This window comes from Phodopus roborovskii, unplaced genomic scaffold, assembly GCF_943737965.1.
Source record: "Phodopus roborovskii unplaced genomic scaffold, PHOROB, whole genome shotgun sequence".
Taxonomy (NCBI): Eukaryota; Metazoa; Chordata; class Mammalia; order Rodentia; family Cricetidae; genus Phodopus; species Phodopus roborovskii.
This window is the reverse complement of record NW_026126618.1, coordinates 6,546,630-6,563,559: the sequence shown is the minus strand read 5'-3', so window position 1 is coordinate 6,563,559 and position 16,930 is coordinate 6,546,630. Positions and strand designations below refer to the sequence as shown.

At 49.1% G+C, this 16,930-nt stretch overlaps 1 protein-coding gene across 2 annotated transcripts; it reads left to right on the top strand.

Moving 5' to 3' along the window:
• The first annotated feature begins 1,182 nt into the window (after positions 1–1,182).
• Positions 1,183–6,304, top strand: Socs2 (suppressor of cytokine signaling 2). 2 transcript variants are annotated; one of them, XM_051206274.1, is made up of 3 exons: positions 1,183–1,392; positions 2,837–3,197; positions 4,873–6,304. In XM_051206274.1, exons 2-3 carry the CDS (start codon positions 3,059–3,061, stop codon positions 5,328–5,330), a joined length of 597 nt encoding a protein of 198 aa, XP_051062231.1. In that variant the 5' UTR covers positions 1,183–1,392; positions 2,837–3,058; the 3' UTR covers positions 5,331–6,304. The 2 variants fall into 2 exon arrangements, with proteins under 2 accessions (XP_051062231.1, XP_051062232.1); XM_051206275.1 differs by lacking the exon at positions 1,183–1,392 and adding an exon at positions 2,386–2,510.
• The last annotated feature ends 10,626 nt before the right edge of the window (positions 6,305–16,930 follow it).

Here is a 16,930-nt window from a genome sequence, read left to right as displayed (position 1 = left end):
AGCCGCAGCTTCAACTAAAAGTGGCCATTGACCTTTCAAGCTTTTGAGCAGTGATGCAACAGAATAGTATTTCAAAGAAAAATGGTTATCGAAACTTTTGAGTCCGGTTTTCCCATGAGTGTTATTTCTGTTTGTTTGTTTGTTTTTCTGCAAAAAGTAGGTCACATTTAAAGTGGGTCACGTTTCAGGGCCCAGTGTGCCTTGAATGTGGGCTTGGAGGCCAGGTGGCCTCCCACAGAGTGCAAGGTGAGGGTCCCAATAGGGAGAGGTGCTGGGCTCCATGAGAATTCCGGGTCCCCGACATTGCAGGGCATCATCACAGAGACACACACCGGGCCGGTCACCCCGCAGCCCACCGGTGCACAGGTAAGGACAACTCCTCTCTAGGCCAAGCAGGTGGGCTGGTGGACCTCCGCAATGACTCTTTGGAGTTGAGCGGAGGATGGAGGGGGGAGCTGGGCAAGGCTGGTGCAGGGGACTACCGCCTGAGCTCCAAGGGGAGGGATTGAGAGCAGTCAGCACCGATCGCTTTAAGGAGGCGCTCTCCGCCTTCTAGGACGCTGGCGGAGGGGACCGCCTCTGGTTCGCTTCCTGAGGCCCCCGGGAGTGGTCGTCGGCCTGGACAGTAGCCTGCCGGCCCCGGCTCCGTGCGATCTTAGAGCCGGAGCGACCGACTTCTGGGCCCCCGCCCCGCCTCCCGCCTGTCAGTGCACCCAGTACGGCGGGCGGAGGGTCGCGTCTGGCAGGCTGATGGTGGTGTGGCTGGCTGGGAAAAGGGTCCCCATCTCCCTGACGGGCTGGAGAGGGTGGGGGGGGGACCAAGGTGGTGAGCTGACGCGGGTAGGGGCAGACACTGGCCACCTAAAAGGCATTGGCTGGGGACTTGTCCCTCTTGTCCCCGAGCACCCCGAGGTGCAGGGTCAGAGGAGGGCGGAGTCCCAGGCTTCCAGCCCGCAGCACCCTCTCCTGCTCTCCAGCCGGCTCCCTTGAAGCCTGCGCATTAGCGCCCGAGCCTCTTTAAAGCGCTGGCGGGGGCTGCGGGTCACGTGAGGCGGATTCCTGGAAAGTTCCTGGAAAGCGGCCTCCGCAGCGGCCGGGCGAGCGGGCGGGGCGCGCGGGGCGGGAGGCGGGGAGCGGGCGAGCGAGCGAGCGAGGGAGGGAGGGAGGCGCGTGGGGCTGGGAAGTCGCGCGCACACTCTGCTCCGGGGACAGACGGTTAACTCTTGCCAAGTCTCGCCGCCGCCGCGGCTCGCGGGCCTTGGGCTTCCCTTGAAGCATGAGCCTTCCCTCCCGCAGCCGCCAACGCTGCGCGGGGCGCGGACCGGGCGCGCCGGGGCTGCCGGCGCGCGGACTCCAGATCCCCTGTGCCCCGAGCCCGGAAGCTTGCGGCAGGTACCGCTCGCGAAGCCCGAAGGCTCCGCCCGGGGGACGGCGGTGGCGGCGGTGGGGGGGTGGGGCTGAGGGCGGCGGGGTAGGAGCGCTGGAACGGGCACACAGCCTGGGCTCCCTCAGTTTAGGGTTCCCCGGGAGAGTTCGAGTCGCGGCTCTGCCCCATCCGGACGCAACTGCCTCCCCTCCCGGGTTCATTTTCGGCCGTGAGAAGTCTTCAGAGCCCCCACCCCCCCAAACAACTGCTATCCAAATTTATAATCCTAATAACCTGATCTCCCGCTCCTCCCCCCCCCCAGCCTCCGCCCTTGCCCCCCCTTCTCCTTCGCCCATCGCCGCCGCCGCAGCTGGAGGGAAACCCGGCACTTGCGAGCAGGGTTGTCAGCCTGGGGTGACGAGGGGTGGGGGAGCGAGGCGCCGATCCCCGGGATTTTTGTCTGCCTTGGGCGCAGCGGAGTCCGGCTGCTTCTGCCGAGCGCGGAGCCGGGTGGCATCCCCAGGCGTCTGGTTCTTGAAATAAACGTCAAGGGGAGAACTCAGACGGGCAGCCCTCCTTTCCCGGCTTCCCCTCCCTCCCCATGTCCGCTGGGGAGGCTTCCTGGAGCGGAGGCGGCAATCGCCGCGGCGGAGGTAAGACCTCGGTGCGGGTTGATGGCACGAACCGCTGCGCTCGCCGCTGCGGGCTCAACCCCGGCCTCAGCTGCAGCTCGGGCGGGGGCTGCCCGCTCGGGCCGATTCCTCGACAGCGCCCGCGGCGGCAGCAGCCGGAGCAGCGTTCCGCGTTTCGGAGCGCCCGCCGCTGCGCCCCCCGCGCTCGGCCGGAGCGTGCTCCGGGAAGCCGCACGAGTGGGGGCGAGGCCGCGTCCGCGGCGGGGGATGCGGCGGCTGGCGCAAAGCTAGCCAGCGCCCCGGGCACAGCACCCTCGGCTGGCGACCCAGGAGCCCTGCGGCGCTTTTAGGGCGGGGAACCAGGTTTTGGCGGATGCATCCTCCCAAGGGCCCTGGGGCTGCTCAAAATGTGGGATGCAAATGCCAAGTGCGGAGAACTGCCATGTTCTGTGCATTTATTATGTTTTTTTTTTTCAGACTTGCCCATGATAGAGGCCTATCCCGACCCGCAGGTGACTGTTTCCTAAGCTGCCTGTGTGTGATGCCAGCGCAGTTCTCGGGCGGGAAAACACCTTGTTTACCCTCACTCACCCTGCCTCTCCCCTCACCCCGCCACTCAGGCCAAATCTAGTGCCTGGCGACTCAGCTCCTTTTTACTCTTTTTTTCCTTTTCCCAGAGCTGGGCAGGGCGTTAACTGGATGTTTGGGGTTAAATGGTACAGAAGTACGCAGGCGGAGGAGTCCCTGGGATTTTCCACGTGTCTGCATCCCCACCCCCACCTCGGCCCTAGGGGTCCAGCCCAGACTGACCCAGCGTCTGCCCGTTGTCTCTTCACAGGCGATCTGTGGGTGACCGTGACTGCGAGAGACTTTGCCACACCATCCTGCCGGAATTTGGAGAGAGGGAACCAGCTGCTTCCAACCCCCTCCCCCTCCGCCACCATTTCGGACGCCCCGCACAGACTCGTTTTGGGATACCTTGTGACTTCCAAGGAGGGCTCGAGGTCCCCTGGCCGCAGCTCGGGCGACCACCTGCCTCTGACGTGTTGACTCATCTCTCATGACCCTGCGGTGCCTGGAGCCCTCCGGGAATGGCGCGGACGGGACGCGGAGCCAGTGGGGGACCGCGGGGTCGGCGGAGGAGCAGTCCCCGGAGGCGGCGCGTCTGGCCAAGGCCCTGCGCGAGCTCGGTCAAACAGGTAGGGATCTGGCGGCGGGCGAGGAGTGCGAGCCGGGCCGGGGCGCTGAGAGCGCTGGAACTATCCCGGCTGCAGAGCCGGGAGCCGCAGGGAGGGATGCCCGCCGGCCCGGCGGGATCTTAGGTGGAGGGACGCTGGGGCTTGGGCGGAGGACAGAGCGCGAGCTGGACTCCTCGGGAGTGGTCTCCCGGTGCGGTGACCCTGGGCTGCTTTCGCCCGGGGTTCGGGCACCCGCGTGGGAGAAAAGCGGCCGGCGCCTCCCTTAACGCAGGGCGAGCGGGCGGCCAGTGGGCTGTGCTGCCTCCCGGCTGGGCTGCGTGCGCTCCCGGGCTCAGCCGCCGCCGCAGCCCGGGACGGTGGCGGCCAAGTTGGGAGACAGTCTGCGTGGAGCGCAGCTGCGGGGTGGCCCGGCCGACAGCAGCCGGCAAGGGCCGTGCGCAGGACGGCCTCCAGGTACCCCTTGTCTCGGGCGCCGCTCTGCGCACTGCGGAAGCGGCTCCCAGCACCGAAAGGAAAAGAAAAGGAAAGCGTATCATTTTTCTCCCGAAAACAATTCTTGTGATTAAAGTCTGTCATGAGGCAAGACAACTTTTGGTAGCAGTAGGGGCTGAGGGGTGGGGCAAGAGTTCCAGTCTTTTCTCTCTGCCCCCGGCCTCCCTCCCTGCGGTTTCACGGGTATATTATATATTGGCGGTGTGCGTGCGTGAGGCGGGTGACGCCGAAATGGAGGGCACATTGTTCAGACTTATTAAATGATCTGTCTTGTGTCACTTTTGTAAGCGAGATTCTGGATATGACCAAGTCAATCAAATAGAGATTTCAGAGAACAGGGGTTGTAATACAGTTTGAACTAGGTCAAAGTCCAAAAGAATACAGTGAAGATTGTACACTTCCAAGCGCCAGCTCTCTGCGCTCTCTCTTTCCCCCAAACGTAGCTAGTTTTCATCAAAGCAGTCAACAGTAGTGCTATGCAGGTTTTCCAAACGAGGGCCGACATTACAAGTTCCTTGGGGGCAGGCAGGTCTGGGCGGGGTGGGGGGGCATCAGCCATTCAGAAAACATGCTTTTGTTTTTATTGGAAATATTGGAGATTAGTTTTCACTTTTCTCCCAAACTTACTCCTTTTTTACTTACTAGGTTTTTGTCTCAATTAAACTGTATTGAAAGTATCATTTTTTTCCTCCTCAGCCAAATATGTCTATCATATTGCAAAAGTTCTTTTGACTCATTAGGAAAAGAAAATCTTAACATGGTTTAAAGAAGAGTTATAGAAAGTCATTTTAAAAAGAAAGGGAAAAAATGATAGGCTTACGGTTGTGCCTAGAATGGGCTTAAATTTTTATTAAATATCTACTAAAAGATTTGTGATAGCCCCAGTACACTTCCAGTCACAGGCATTTTTTTTTTTTTTAAGTGGGTTCAACAAGGAAAATGAGCATGATGGTGCTGGCCTGTAAATCCCACGATTTGGGAGGCAGAGGCAGGAAGGCCACAAGTTCAAGGTTATCCTTGGCTACAGAGTAAAACTGAGGCCAGCCTGTGCTACATGAGGCCCTGCCTCAAAGAAAACCAAACTAGAAAAATCACTGCCAAGTTACGGACCGTATTCTAAAAACCCTTATAATAACTTTCACTTTCTTTTCTGTTTTCTTTTTGAACAACCCCCCCCCCCCAGGATGGTACTGGGGAAGTATGACTGTTAATGAAGCCAAAGAGAAATTAAAAGAGGCGCCAGAAGGAACTTTCTTGATTAGAGATAGTTCGCATTCAGACTACCTACTAACTATATCTGTTAAGACGTCAGCTGGACCGACTAACCTACGGATTGAGTACCAAGATGGGAAATTCCGGTTGGATTCTATCATATGTGTCAAGTCCAAGCTTAAACAATTTGACAGTGTGGTTCATCTGATTGACTACTATGTTCAGATGTGCAAGGATAAACGGACAGGCCCAGAGGCCCCCCGGAATGGGACTGTCCACTTGTATCTGACCAAACCTCTGTACACTACAGCACCCTCTCTGCAACACCTCTGCCGACTCACCATTAACAAATGTACCGGTGCCATCTGGGGACTGCCTTTACCAACAAGACTAAAAGATTACTTGGAAGAATATAAATTCCAGGTATAAGTATTTCTCTCTTTCGAACACATGCCTCATATAGAATATCTCCGAACGCAGCTATGTAAACGAGAATCTGCAGGCCCTTCTCTGGATAATGGCACGGAATTCTTTCTTAAGGGCATCTGAGCTCGATCTAATTTAAAGGTGTGACGGTGTAGCTAGGTGATTTTTAAATCCTCCTTGGTAGTTTCAGCTGAGTGAAGCCTCCTCTCCTATGGCTGATCAAGACCAAGTGGCCCTAAAAAAAAAAAAAAAAAAAAAAAAAAAGTCCCAAGTAAAGGCGAGGGAAAATTGGGGTCAGAAGTCCAAGCTCCATAGGAGAGGCAGTTCCGTGTGGAGTACTGAAGGAGGAAAAGACGCTGGCTGATCCAGGCTTAGCTCCCCTTCTAGATGCCTGGTGATCAGTCTGTGTTAGAACAAGTTATGCTTTACATTCTGATGTATCCAGTAGGAGTTTTGTTAGACCGATCATGCTTGTATTTACCCCTCATTTTATGCAAATAACCAAATCAACCAAAAACCAGTCACCAAGAGATCCTGTATTTGTCTTTTTACTACACGTATGAACTCTCCCGTGAACGAGTACTGTAGTAAATCCACTTCAAGGCAGCCTTACTTACAGACACATTTCAAACTGGTGCAAACAGAAAAGACATCTCTCTTTTCCTTTAAGGCTAAAGACAAGAATGTCATGCTACACAGGTGCAACTCAATCCTCGATAATAAAACCCAGTGTGGATAGAGACATTTTACCCCTTGAAGGAGCTGTGAGTCCTAACCTCTTGCCATTGATTTTTGGAAATGGCATCACAAGTTTCCGAGTTGTCCTTGAATTGTCTGAGCATGGACATCCACAGCTGTTTCCCTTCTACTGTGTAGAATACTAACTTACTTTTCTTCCAGATATAGGGGGTACCTGCCTGTTTTTCAGAGTGTTTATTTACTGCTGTTACTATTTGATTAGAATGTATTAAATAATACTTTAAAAAACCCTCTGACTTTTACAAGTTTCATTTATTACTTGGAGTTACAGATGTACATTTCCACGGTAATCAAAGGTTGTCATAAAAACTTCTATCAAATGAAATAAACTAAGCAATCAGCAGAGGGTAGAACATTAACTCACTCAACGTCCAAATATGGGCTGCACCTGCGCTTGTGTTTTAGAGAGAGTGGTTTGCAGACTAGGAATTGTCAGGCAGCCTGGTCCTGTGCAAGTTGGATAGGCATAACCCTCATGCTTTTCATGTTTTCAGAAGTAACGGTTTAGCAATGGTTGAAATCATGTCATGATCTGATCTTTTAACAAGTTGAGCAGTTGCAATACTAAATAAGAATGACAAGTCTTATGGCCACTTTCTTTTGGTCACATTGTCACACGGTCTCACGACCACTGTGAATGTGTCATCTTTTCTGGAGTCTAGACATGTATTCTTGCCACCCCGCACATTTTCCCTGGCAGCCCATAAGACTTGAGTGTTCCAGGTGAAATGTGAACCTGGCATACCATGAATATACCCTGAATAGAAAATGATCAAGTGCAGAATAATAGAGCTTACTTCTCTTACCTTGCCTTTTCTTTTTTTCTTTTCTTTTCTTTTCTTTTTTTTTTAAATTCCCAAACAGTTTTAACACCTGGAAGGAATTAGTAAGCCTATCCAAACACGAAGTATTGCTGGATGTGGCTTAAGAAGAGCCTCTGTCGTTAATATTTAAATAAGAGCTGGTTTTACAGTCTGGTCCATGGTGGGCAATAATAACCTTTTTATTAGGATATTTAGATGCTGTGTTTTTCTTCACGACTTCCTTTCACACATGGACGTTTCTCTGGTAGAATGCTTGACTCCTGACAGATCTCTCATATGATCAGTAGCAAGGGGCTTTGTGGAATTCCTTCACAGGTCCCCTGCAGTCAGGCGGCGTGAGTGCCTGTGGAGTTATGACAAGTCCCACATTATTGCAGCAAATGGCCTGCCGTTGGGGACCGTCCAGACTTCCCTGCACTGGGCTGTGAAACTGATCGCTTTATTTTCCAATCCTCACAATTCTAAGGAAGTTGATAGGCATCAGGGGACAATGGTTTTTGCTTTATAGTTTCTAATATTTATTTATTGAGTTCCTTGTGTGCCAGGCTCTTACTCAGTACCTTATCCATATTATCTCATTTGATTCTCACAAGGGCTAAGAGAACAAAGTACAGTATTTACGGGAGTCGACTATTTCTACATTGATCCAGGTAACCAGTTAGAGCAGGCTGTATAGCAACCCTCAGCCCTTTTTACTGTTGCCTCAATCAGACTAGTAGATCTGGATTGGCTGGTGTTGTGCTCTCTCTGTGTGGGGTTCTAGTCAATCCTTTTGTTTGTTTGTTTGTTTGTTTGTTTGAGACAGGGTTTCTCTGTGTAGCTTCAGAGCCTGTCCTGATCCTCACTCTGTAGACCAGGCTGGCCTTGAACTCACAGAGATCCACCTGCCTCTGCCTCCCGAGTGCTAGGATTAAAGGTGTATGCCACCACTGCCCGGCTTTAAAAATTGTTTTAAGAATTTTTTTTGTCAGTATGTGTGTACACACATGCCATATCATATATGTGGAAGACACAGGACAACTTGCAGGAGTTTGTTCTCTTCTTTGATTGTGTGGCTCCCAAGGATTGAACTCCGGTCATCAAGCTTGCTGGCAAGCGCCTTACCACTGAGACATCTTGCTAGTCCTCCATTCAAACTTGCCAGTGGCTTTTTCCTTCCTGAAAGGTGGTGGAGGGGTCAGAGGGGAGGAAGTGTGCCCCCTTGACTGGGTAGCCACTAAATGATGCCAGTTACCAATGATTTGCCCATTTTACATCCAGTGAAACAAAGAACATATTCACTACAATTATCCTCAACAGAAGCTGCAAAAAAATGTTCAGTGTTGCCTTTCTTTCTATGTGACATATTAGTAAGGCTATTATTTATTATTGCTATTCTAATTATTACTGTTGCTGGGGCATGTCCTGTGCGGGGGGGGTTTGTATATCCCCACCCCTAAACCTCAACGACTGCTCTGAGTGAGAGATGCTCTGAGTGAGAGAGGCGAATGTCATTCTTCTTAGTGGCGAAACGACAACAGCTGTTTAGGGACAGTACTCTGGCCCGTATGAGCTTGGAGGGCTTGCTTTGTGTTGTGGGAATGAAAGTTTGACTTCATCGTAATTACATAATCCGAATAGGTGACAGATAGGGACTGTCGGTTGTTGCATGCTGTTTATTTTCTTAGGAAGTGTTTCCCCTGCTTTTAGAAAATTGTACCCCGCTTGGCAGATGGTAGGAGACCGAGCCGTCATCAAGTAATCCAAGGGATTGAATGTCCTGAGAGCGGACTGTGTCCTTCTGGTTGTGGGTGTGGGCACAGGAGGGGTGAGTGGCTGTGGCTCTAACAGCTGGGATGAAGCCTCCCTGGCTCCCAGTAGCCCTGTCCATCTCCGGGTCCTTTCCACCCTCCCAGTGAAAGAATGTGGCTTGCAGCCTGTCCTCTCCTTAGAGGTCTGTATTCTCTTCCAGTGGTTAACTCCCTAGAAGCCTGACCCTTGGGCGCACTATTTGGATCGCATAGATTAGGTCCCTTATATGGCCAGGACGTTCAGATTCATAGGTTAGGTTTCTGCCCCTACCATAGCAAGCAAACAGGTACCATGCAGACACAGTCCACACATCTTACCCTGTGTGTTAACAGGGCCTGTGTTCTTCTCTGCTAGAGTTAATGCAACTCAAAATTTTCTTCCTCTGACATGTAAAATCAGGCTTTGGAATAACACCACAGTGGGATACTTTCAGTTCTTGGCTCCTTCTTTTTTACTCTCAAGGATTAGCTACTCCGCTGGATTTCAACAAGCCTTGACCCAGTGTAGTATTTTGCATCGAATAATCTGAAATTCTGGCCTTTTCTTTTTCTTTTTTCTGTTTAGTAATTTTGGAGATTGAACACAGGGCTTTCCTCGGTGCTTGGCAAGCATTCTACCGCTGAGCCACATCTCCAGTCCATCTAGATGTTTCTAATCTGTTTGCTCTTTTAAAATCGCTGCCTTCTTGTCCATGCTGGTTTCCTGATACCTCTGCCGCTCACGGCCATGGTACCAGGTGACTTGTCTGCTTTTCTGTGCTCACCGGTAGAGTCTGCTTTGGCTCCTGTCCCCTCTTGGGCACAGTTCCTGCCTTACTTTTTCATTTTCTTATCACAGTGCTGTCCTTATAGCCCATTACATGAATCCTTGGTGCCGGCATTATGGGCCAGTGAAAGAGAGAAACAGTCCTCTACTTGGGTTAGGTAACCTACAGATTTAGGATCCTTGGGATTAAATCTGTCTGTTTCAGTCCCCAGCACCACACTTCACAATTTTGTTTTTAACTTGTTTATTTAAGTTATTCAAGTAATCAGAGGCTCCTTTCCCATTAGATTGTGCTCTGTTGGGAAGGAAGGAAGACTGCATTTCTTGAGTCTGTTGCTGAGTTCCTAACTTCGGCTTGCTCATCTTCACTGGTTTTTAAAGATTTTTTTTCCCCCCAGTTTTTCTTGTGAGTGGCTTCAGTCTAAGCCATTTTTACCTCACACTCAGCTTAAGTGACAGCTGTTGCTCGAGTCAGCCCCTAAAAGCCTGGTTGTCCCAAACACTGGGCTAGGCTGGCCAGCTGTCTCCCTTGCCCCTTCCCCAGCTCCTGGCCACAAGGGATCTCAGATCTGCCAAGTGCTGTCTCAGGGATGGGACGGAGACCGGCTCACTTCAGTAAACATTTACTGAGCCATAAAAATAAAACGGCTTTCATAGACAGCTCTCAATTGCGCTCCATCCTTCACTTAGAGAAACAGCGTTGCCCTAGAGCCGGGGCACATTTGGGGATGGATTATGACGACGCTTCTGCGGCGGCCTCATCTCTGTTAGGGACAGAGGGAAGGGAGAGCCAAGCCAGAGTCTTGGTGAGAGCTAAGAAAATTATGCCAGCTGCCTCCCTCTCTTGTCAAAGCACACATTCCTCCCAGGGATCCCCTTTGCTGAGACGAAACGAGACACGTTTGCTAGTTAAATCATCACAGGACTTCATAGATTTCCCTAGATTGTCCCAGTTTCCAGTGGTGTTAAGATCAAAAGGCAGCCTTTTTGCCAAATGGTTTTCCCCTTCTGTTCATCTGGCAGCACCTTCCCTGTTTAGATTTCGATCTTGTGTAGCTGTGATCTTCATCTTTCAGGACAACCATCTCCCTGTTGTTTCTGCCCAGGGAAGTTATTTTCCTATTTTAACTTCTGCCACCTCGATGACGCCGCTCTCTCGGGTTTCCGGCACGGCTTCTTTTCTCTGCATTTCTATGTAGTAGACATTATTTCTGGCTTTGGTCAGATAGTGTGCTTGCATTTTGCAAACCCTTTATTTGCTTATCTGTTCTCCACTGTCTGTAGTAATACAGGATGGAAATCACTGGCAGCGAAAATGGCTTCTTATTCTCCTTGTCCTTCTTTTTAGGGATGTTGATAGCAGCCAAAGAACTGGAGAAAGTAAATGGGTGACTGGTGTGGTGTGGCCTCACTGGTGTGGTGAGGGGCTCTTTCGAGTCCATCACTAGGTACCATGTTAGCTCTCCTAAAATTATGACCAACTTATTTCTGTCGTCCTTTATACCAACCCTAGTTTTGAAGGTGGGGTAGGAGTGAGGGATTTTAAGAGAAAAATTCTCCAGAGGCAGGGTCTTAGGACTCCTAAACTCAGACTCCCCTTTATAGCTAAGGGTAGTCTTGAACTCCCAATCCTCCTGCTGTCACCTCCCAGTTGCTAGGATTACAAGTAAGAGCCCTCAGACCCGGTTGCTGGGGAGTGAAAACAGGGTTTCCTGTAGCGAGGGAGCTATTTTCTCAGAACCGGGAGCCGTTTCATTAAAAACCGTTCCCCCCCCCTCTCTCTCACACACACCCTTTTCCTTTTGGTTTTTTGAGACAGCATTTCTGTGTATTGCTTTAGAGCCTGTCCTCGAACTAGCTCTGTAGACCAGGCTGGCCTGGAACGCACAGAGATCCTCCTGCCTCTGCCTCCGAGCGCTAGGATTAAAGGCGTGCGCCACCAGCGCCCGTCTGCCTTTATATTGAGCAACGTTGTCTTGTACTGGCGGCCAGCCACTTTGTGACACGGCATCTTTCCCTCATCACTCAGTGTTGTTATCCGTAGAGTTTAGAATTGGGGAGAATATTTTATTTTTATTCATGTGTGTGCATGTGTATCTGTGTGTGCATGGGTATCGAAGAAAGGCCATATGTCAGATTATAAGTGTGAGCCCCCGTAGGTGGGTGTTGGGAACTGAGCTCAGGTCCTCTGGAAGGGCAAGGAAATGCTCATGCAGTCTGAGCCATCTCGCCAGCCCCCATCCTCAAAGTCTTGTGACCAATATTTATACTCGATCGGGTTTAATAAATCAGGATTTTTCCTTTGGTTTCTATTTATATTCATTTATTCCATAACTCCCCCACCAAACTTCCCCCTCCTTGCCTGAGTACCTCTCTCCTCCCTGGCAACATTTATTCCCCACCCCACCCCCAGTTGTATTATCTATAGGGAACCCAGAGAAGAATAATGCTCTCACACTAAAGGAGCCCTTTTACCTTGTGTGTAGAGATGGGGAAGATAGGATTTGTATTTATTCAGTAGTTCGATCTTCCTCATGCCCAGTGGCGCCATTCCATTTCATCCGGTCAACAACCTGGGAAGGCATTTGCATACTCCTTTTATCGAAAGTACAATGGAAGCTTGAAGATGGAAAACACATTGCCCAGTAATTGTGACCAGAGTTTAACATGTATGCAGAGATAGAGTCATAATGGTTACCTCATGGAAAGTGCCCTGAACCTGCCTTGAGGGCTAGGGAGGGCCTCTGAGCGGGCACAGTAATACCTAATACTTAGGTTAAGGCAGGAAGGGGATCTTCAGATAAGGTATATATCTTCAGTGAAGAAGGTCTTCTGGTCACCGGACTGTAGTTATGCAACCCTGCATCTGTCTTTAAGCAGGGGGTGTTGACTTCTGCTCTTGACAACCACCATTGTTTAGGTACCCTTTGCTCCCAGCAAGAGTCAGGTGGAAATTTACTTGCTAATACGATAGAAAGGAAAAGTGATTGAACCTTCATTGTTTTTCTTGTGGATTAAGTTCTTGCCTTGTGGCAGGAAGTTAGTCGTGATGAGAGTGAATTGTCTGTTTCTCTCTGTGGGCTCACCTCGTCTCTTCTATTTATAAATCACCCCCACTCGGGTCATCTGTTAACCCAGTAGTAAATAGTCTGGGAGAGAGTAGACGCGTGCGTGAGCTTGACAATAGCTAAAACCTGCGGGAAGAACCAGGTTGAAGCTGTGTTGGGTAGGTCATGAAACTCATTAAGTACAAAGCATGGGAACAAGGCAGGAATTCCAAAACAGACCAACGCGTGGGTTCCCACGGACTGGGGAAAAATTAGTAGTGCCAGGCATTGCCCTTGCTACTCACCACGTATGACCTCACTGAGGGTACGTACGCAACAGACCACTGAGCTCTACTGTTGAGATAAGGAGGCGGAAGTTTAGTAAGTTAAAGTATTAAAACAGAGGTGGGATTTGAGCTCAAAATTGCCTGACTCAAAAAAACAAAACCAACAAAAAACCCCTATGACTTTATTCATGCTGTATTATTTTGTTGTAGTAAACTTACTATACCTTTACTCAACACTGTATGACAGTTGGGTATAGCTAATATTTAGCATGACTCTGACCGATGTCTAAGCGCAGTGTTGTTAGTACTGCACCGAATGGGCCTGAGTCCCATGCACTGATTCTAGAAGACTCTCCGACCTTCCTCCCCTTTTGAGCTGTCCTGTCCGTTCCTAGCCAGTGTAACCACATCCATGCATCATCTCTTCCCAGTCATTCCTTTGTTGTCTTTGCAGGTAAATTCTGTGAAGATACCGTCAGTCATTGTTCTATTGTCGTGAAAAAGTCACCATGACCAAGGCAACTCTTATAAAGGAAAGCATTTAACTGGGGGTTTGCTTACAGTTGCAGGGGTTTAGATCATTTTCGTCATAGAGGGGAGCATGGCAGAACACAGCAGATGTGGTCCTCGAGCTGAGAGGTTTACATCCTGACCCGCGTAGCATTAAGGGAGGGGAAGCCTCAAAGCCTACCCCAGCCACACAACAAGGAGACTCAGCCTCCAACAAGGCCACGCCTCCTAATCCTTCCCAACAGCCCAGCTGGGAACCCGGCATGCAAATATCTGAGCCAATCTCATTGGAGGGACCACAGGTGCATCAGTCATAATAGGGTGGGTTCTGCTGTTAAACCAGCAGCCCAAGATGCTTGATAGGCTAAAACAGCCGAGGTTTATATCTTACAAATAACAAAGTTTCCTACATCCGAGTCTTACCAGGTCACTCAAAACCCCAGTCTGATGCAGCAGCCACTCCTTGGATGACTCTGGAGCTGAGCCAATGGGATGAAAACAAATCAGAACATCTCCTACCAGCACACACACTTACCAAGTACCTTAACCACTCTGAGCCCATGGGCCGGGATGCTATAAAATGGTGCCCTCAACCCCAAGGGTGAGGCCGTGCAAACCTCCCTCGTGAACGGCGGTAACCACACAGACATCTGGGCAACTTTCTTTGCTCTCACACATGCTACGTTGGCCCTGGGTGAGCGCGGCAGGACACATGTGTTCCTTAGTTCTGCCCCTACCTTCCTTTTAGCACTTCAGTGTGGGGCAAAATTCCTTCTTGTCTTTGAGTCATTTGTGAGCAAGATGTCTGCAGCCTTGAGGCAGAGCCCTGCATGGTAAGAGCCTATCTCTTTACCAAAGTCTCTCCGGGTCTCTTCACCCTGTTGGAAGTAAGCCCGTTTTTTTTTTTTTTTTTTTTTTTTTTTTCCCCTCCAGTGTGAATAATTCAACATAAATAAATTATATGCTCATTCACTTTCAGTGTTTACTCTTTTACCCAATTAGCAATAATGATGAATAGTAGAAGCCTATTTTTTTTTTTAAAGTTCTTTCTTTTGTTTTAGATATAGTTTCATGTGACACAGGCTGACCTTGAACTTGCTATGTGGCTGAGTCTGGCTTTGAACTCTTGATCTTCCTGTCATTACCTTCCAAGTGCTGGGATTACAGGCAGCCATTACCATGCCCAACTTTTTTTTTTTTTTTAATCAATTTTCAGCCAAAAATGAAGTCTTTTTTTAGGCACATTACAAATGAAATGGATTCTCATATGATAAATTGATATCTAATCGCTAGTTTTAATTTGCTTTGAGAGGGCTGTATTCTCATTTCCAGTAACTGAGTTTTACACTCTATTTTTGGGGTATGAGCAGACTGAGGTATTTTTCTACAAAAAATAGCTGTATAATCAGATGGACATGCTGTGTTTCAACGGACAATGACCCTCTACTGAATTCTTGGATTGTTGTTTGGTCTGACAAGGTTAGGACATGCAAAAATGTACTTACTTTATAGCTTTCCAAACAGAATTCAGGTTTTCTTTGATGCTACGATTCAGTTTTTCTATACTAACCTGGATTGGAGACTTTCACACTATTGACTTTTTCTTCATATTTATCTCTTCCATTTATTTAGTTAGTTATTCACCCATCTGCTTATTCACACAGTCAGCCCACAAATATTTACTAAACATCTACTTGGATCATACGTAAGACAGTGTCCTGGGGAAAGTTAAAAGGACACTGTTTTTAAGAAGATCTCTGGCAGCAGTTACAGGGTAAGTTCTACTCCTGTCTTTGGGGCATGAGTTCCATGACTCCAGGGGATGCTTGATGTCACAGAGAATATAGCCTATGACACACACACACACACACACACACACACACACACACACACACCTGTAAGCAGGTTTCACTCATAGACACAGTATAAGATTAACTATAGCTATTAATAAAATAGAACAATTTGAAGCATTTACCTAAATTGTTCTATTATTAATAAAAACCCGACAGATCAAGAAAACAGCAGAGGAACAACCAACTGACCCTCCCTCTCCACTTTGCCAGGACAAAAGGACCTCCAGTCTCTCCCTGTCTCTTCCTGTGCCTCTTTATCTGGGCCCTCCAAAATCTCTATGTCTAATTCCAGTCATCTAGTAGTGGACTCTGCCCCTTGATTCAGGGTTTAACTTTATTAACAACAATCTTGGCGTGGTGTCACAGTGCAATGAAATGTAACAATAATTGTAATGGCATTCCAGAAGAAAAGCTACTTAAAACATACAGCAGCAGGCTGTTGTGATGTATGCCTTCAATCCCAGCATTCAGGATGCAGCGGCGGGCAGACCACCTGTGAGGTTGAGGCTAGCCTGGCCTAACACAGTAAGTCAGGGCTATGTAGTAAGACCCTATCTTAAAAACAAGTAAGTAATTATGAAACTTGTAGCACACTTCTTACTTGTCTGTTGTGTACAAGACTGGTTCAGCTCCTAGCCCACCCAAACAACAAGCAGACCCCAAATGACACAACCTTAGAAAAAAGAATTCCTGGAGTTCCTGGAGTTTGCTACTTGGTATTTTTGGACCACAGTCAATCATGGATCAGTGAAACTAAGGGAAATAAAACCTGGCCTAATAGGACTACTGCACGATGCCTCTGTGTCTTCAGGTTTAGATCCATGGTGTCAGACAATGGATCCTGGACGTTGTAACAGCTGCTTGATGCAAGTGTGAGGTATCATAAGTGACCTAGACATGATTAAAGTGTGCACATAAGTTATAAGCAAATGCTCTGCCATTTTGCATAAGGGATGTGTACATGTTAGGTTTGGGGGTGTCCTGCACGAGGTCCCTGAGCCAGCCACCCTCTGATACAAAAACAGAGACTTGTAAAGGGAAGAGCAATGCACCCTGGGAGGAAACACCTAGATTTGTCTGAGGAAATCAAGGAAGACACCAGGGAGGAAGTGACTTTTGTCTCTGGACTTCGAAGACGAGTTGGACACCCAGCACTAAGGGCTTTGCCTGCCTTTCAGATGTTAATGTTTACTTGGGAAATGAAAACTGTGAAGGGCATTTGAGCACAGAGCGATAGCCCATAGCCTAGGCATAGGATCTGAGCTGTTCAACCTTAGCTTTGCAACCAAGACTTGCAAGGGACCCCAGCTAGACCGCGTGGGGGTCTGTGAGCTTGACTAGTCTACACATTCATTGTCACCATCTTCTAAGTGAGGGACTAGCAACAGATGCGGCAGGGTTAGCAAAGGGTGTGAGACCCTCACCCATAGAAACCTGGTGTTTTGGGATGGGGTTGCAGGTGTTGCTTATACCTCAAAACACCTTTTATTTTTTCAGATTTATCTTTATTTTATGTGCACGTGTGTCTGTGTGAGGGTGTCAGATCCCAACTAGACTTACAGAAAGTTGTGAGCCGCCATGTGGGTGCTGGGAATTGAGCCCAAGTCCTCTGGAAGAGCAGCCAGTGCTCTTAACTGCTGAGACACCCCTCCAGCCCTGCAAAAAATATTTTTCTTTTCTAAAAATTAGTTAATTTTACATATCAACCACAGTTTCCCGCCCTTCTCTCCTCCCGTTCCCTCCCCCACCTCCTTTTGATTCCATCCC

What these genes read in the sequence shown, in the direction of transcription:
- Socs2 (XM_051206274.1), top strand. Translation starts at nt 3,059, where the DNA reads ATGACCCTGCGGTGCCTGGAGCCCTCCGGGAATGGCGCGGACGGGACG. An exon ending in GCGCGAGCTCGGTCAAACAG is followed by an intron (nt 3,198 to 4,872) that starts GTAGGGATCTGG and finishes CCCCCCCCCCAG; the next exon opens with GATGGTACTGGGGAAGTATG.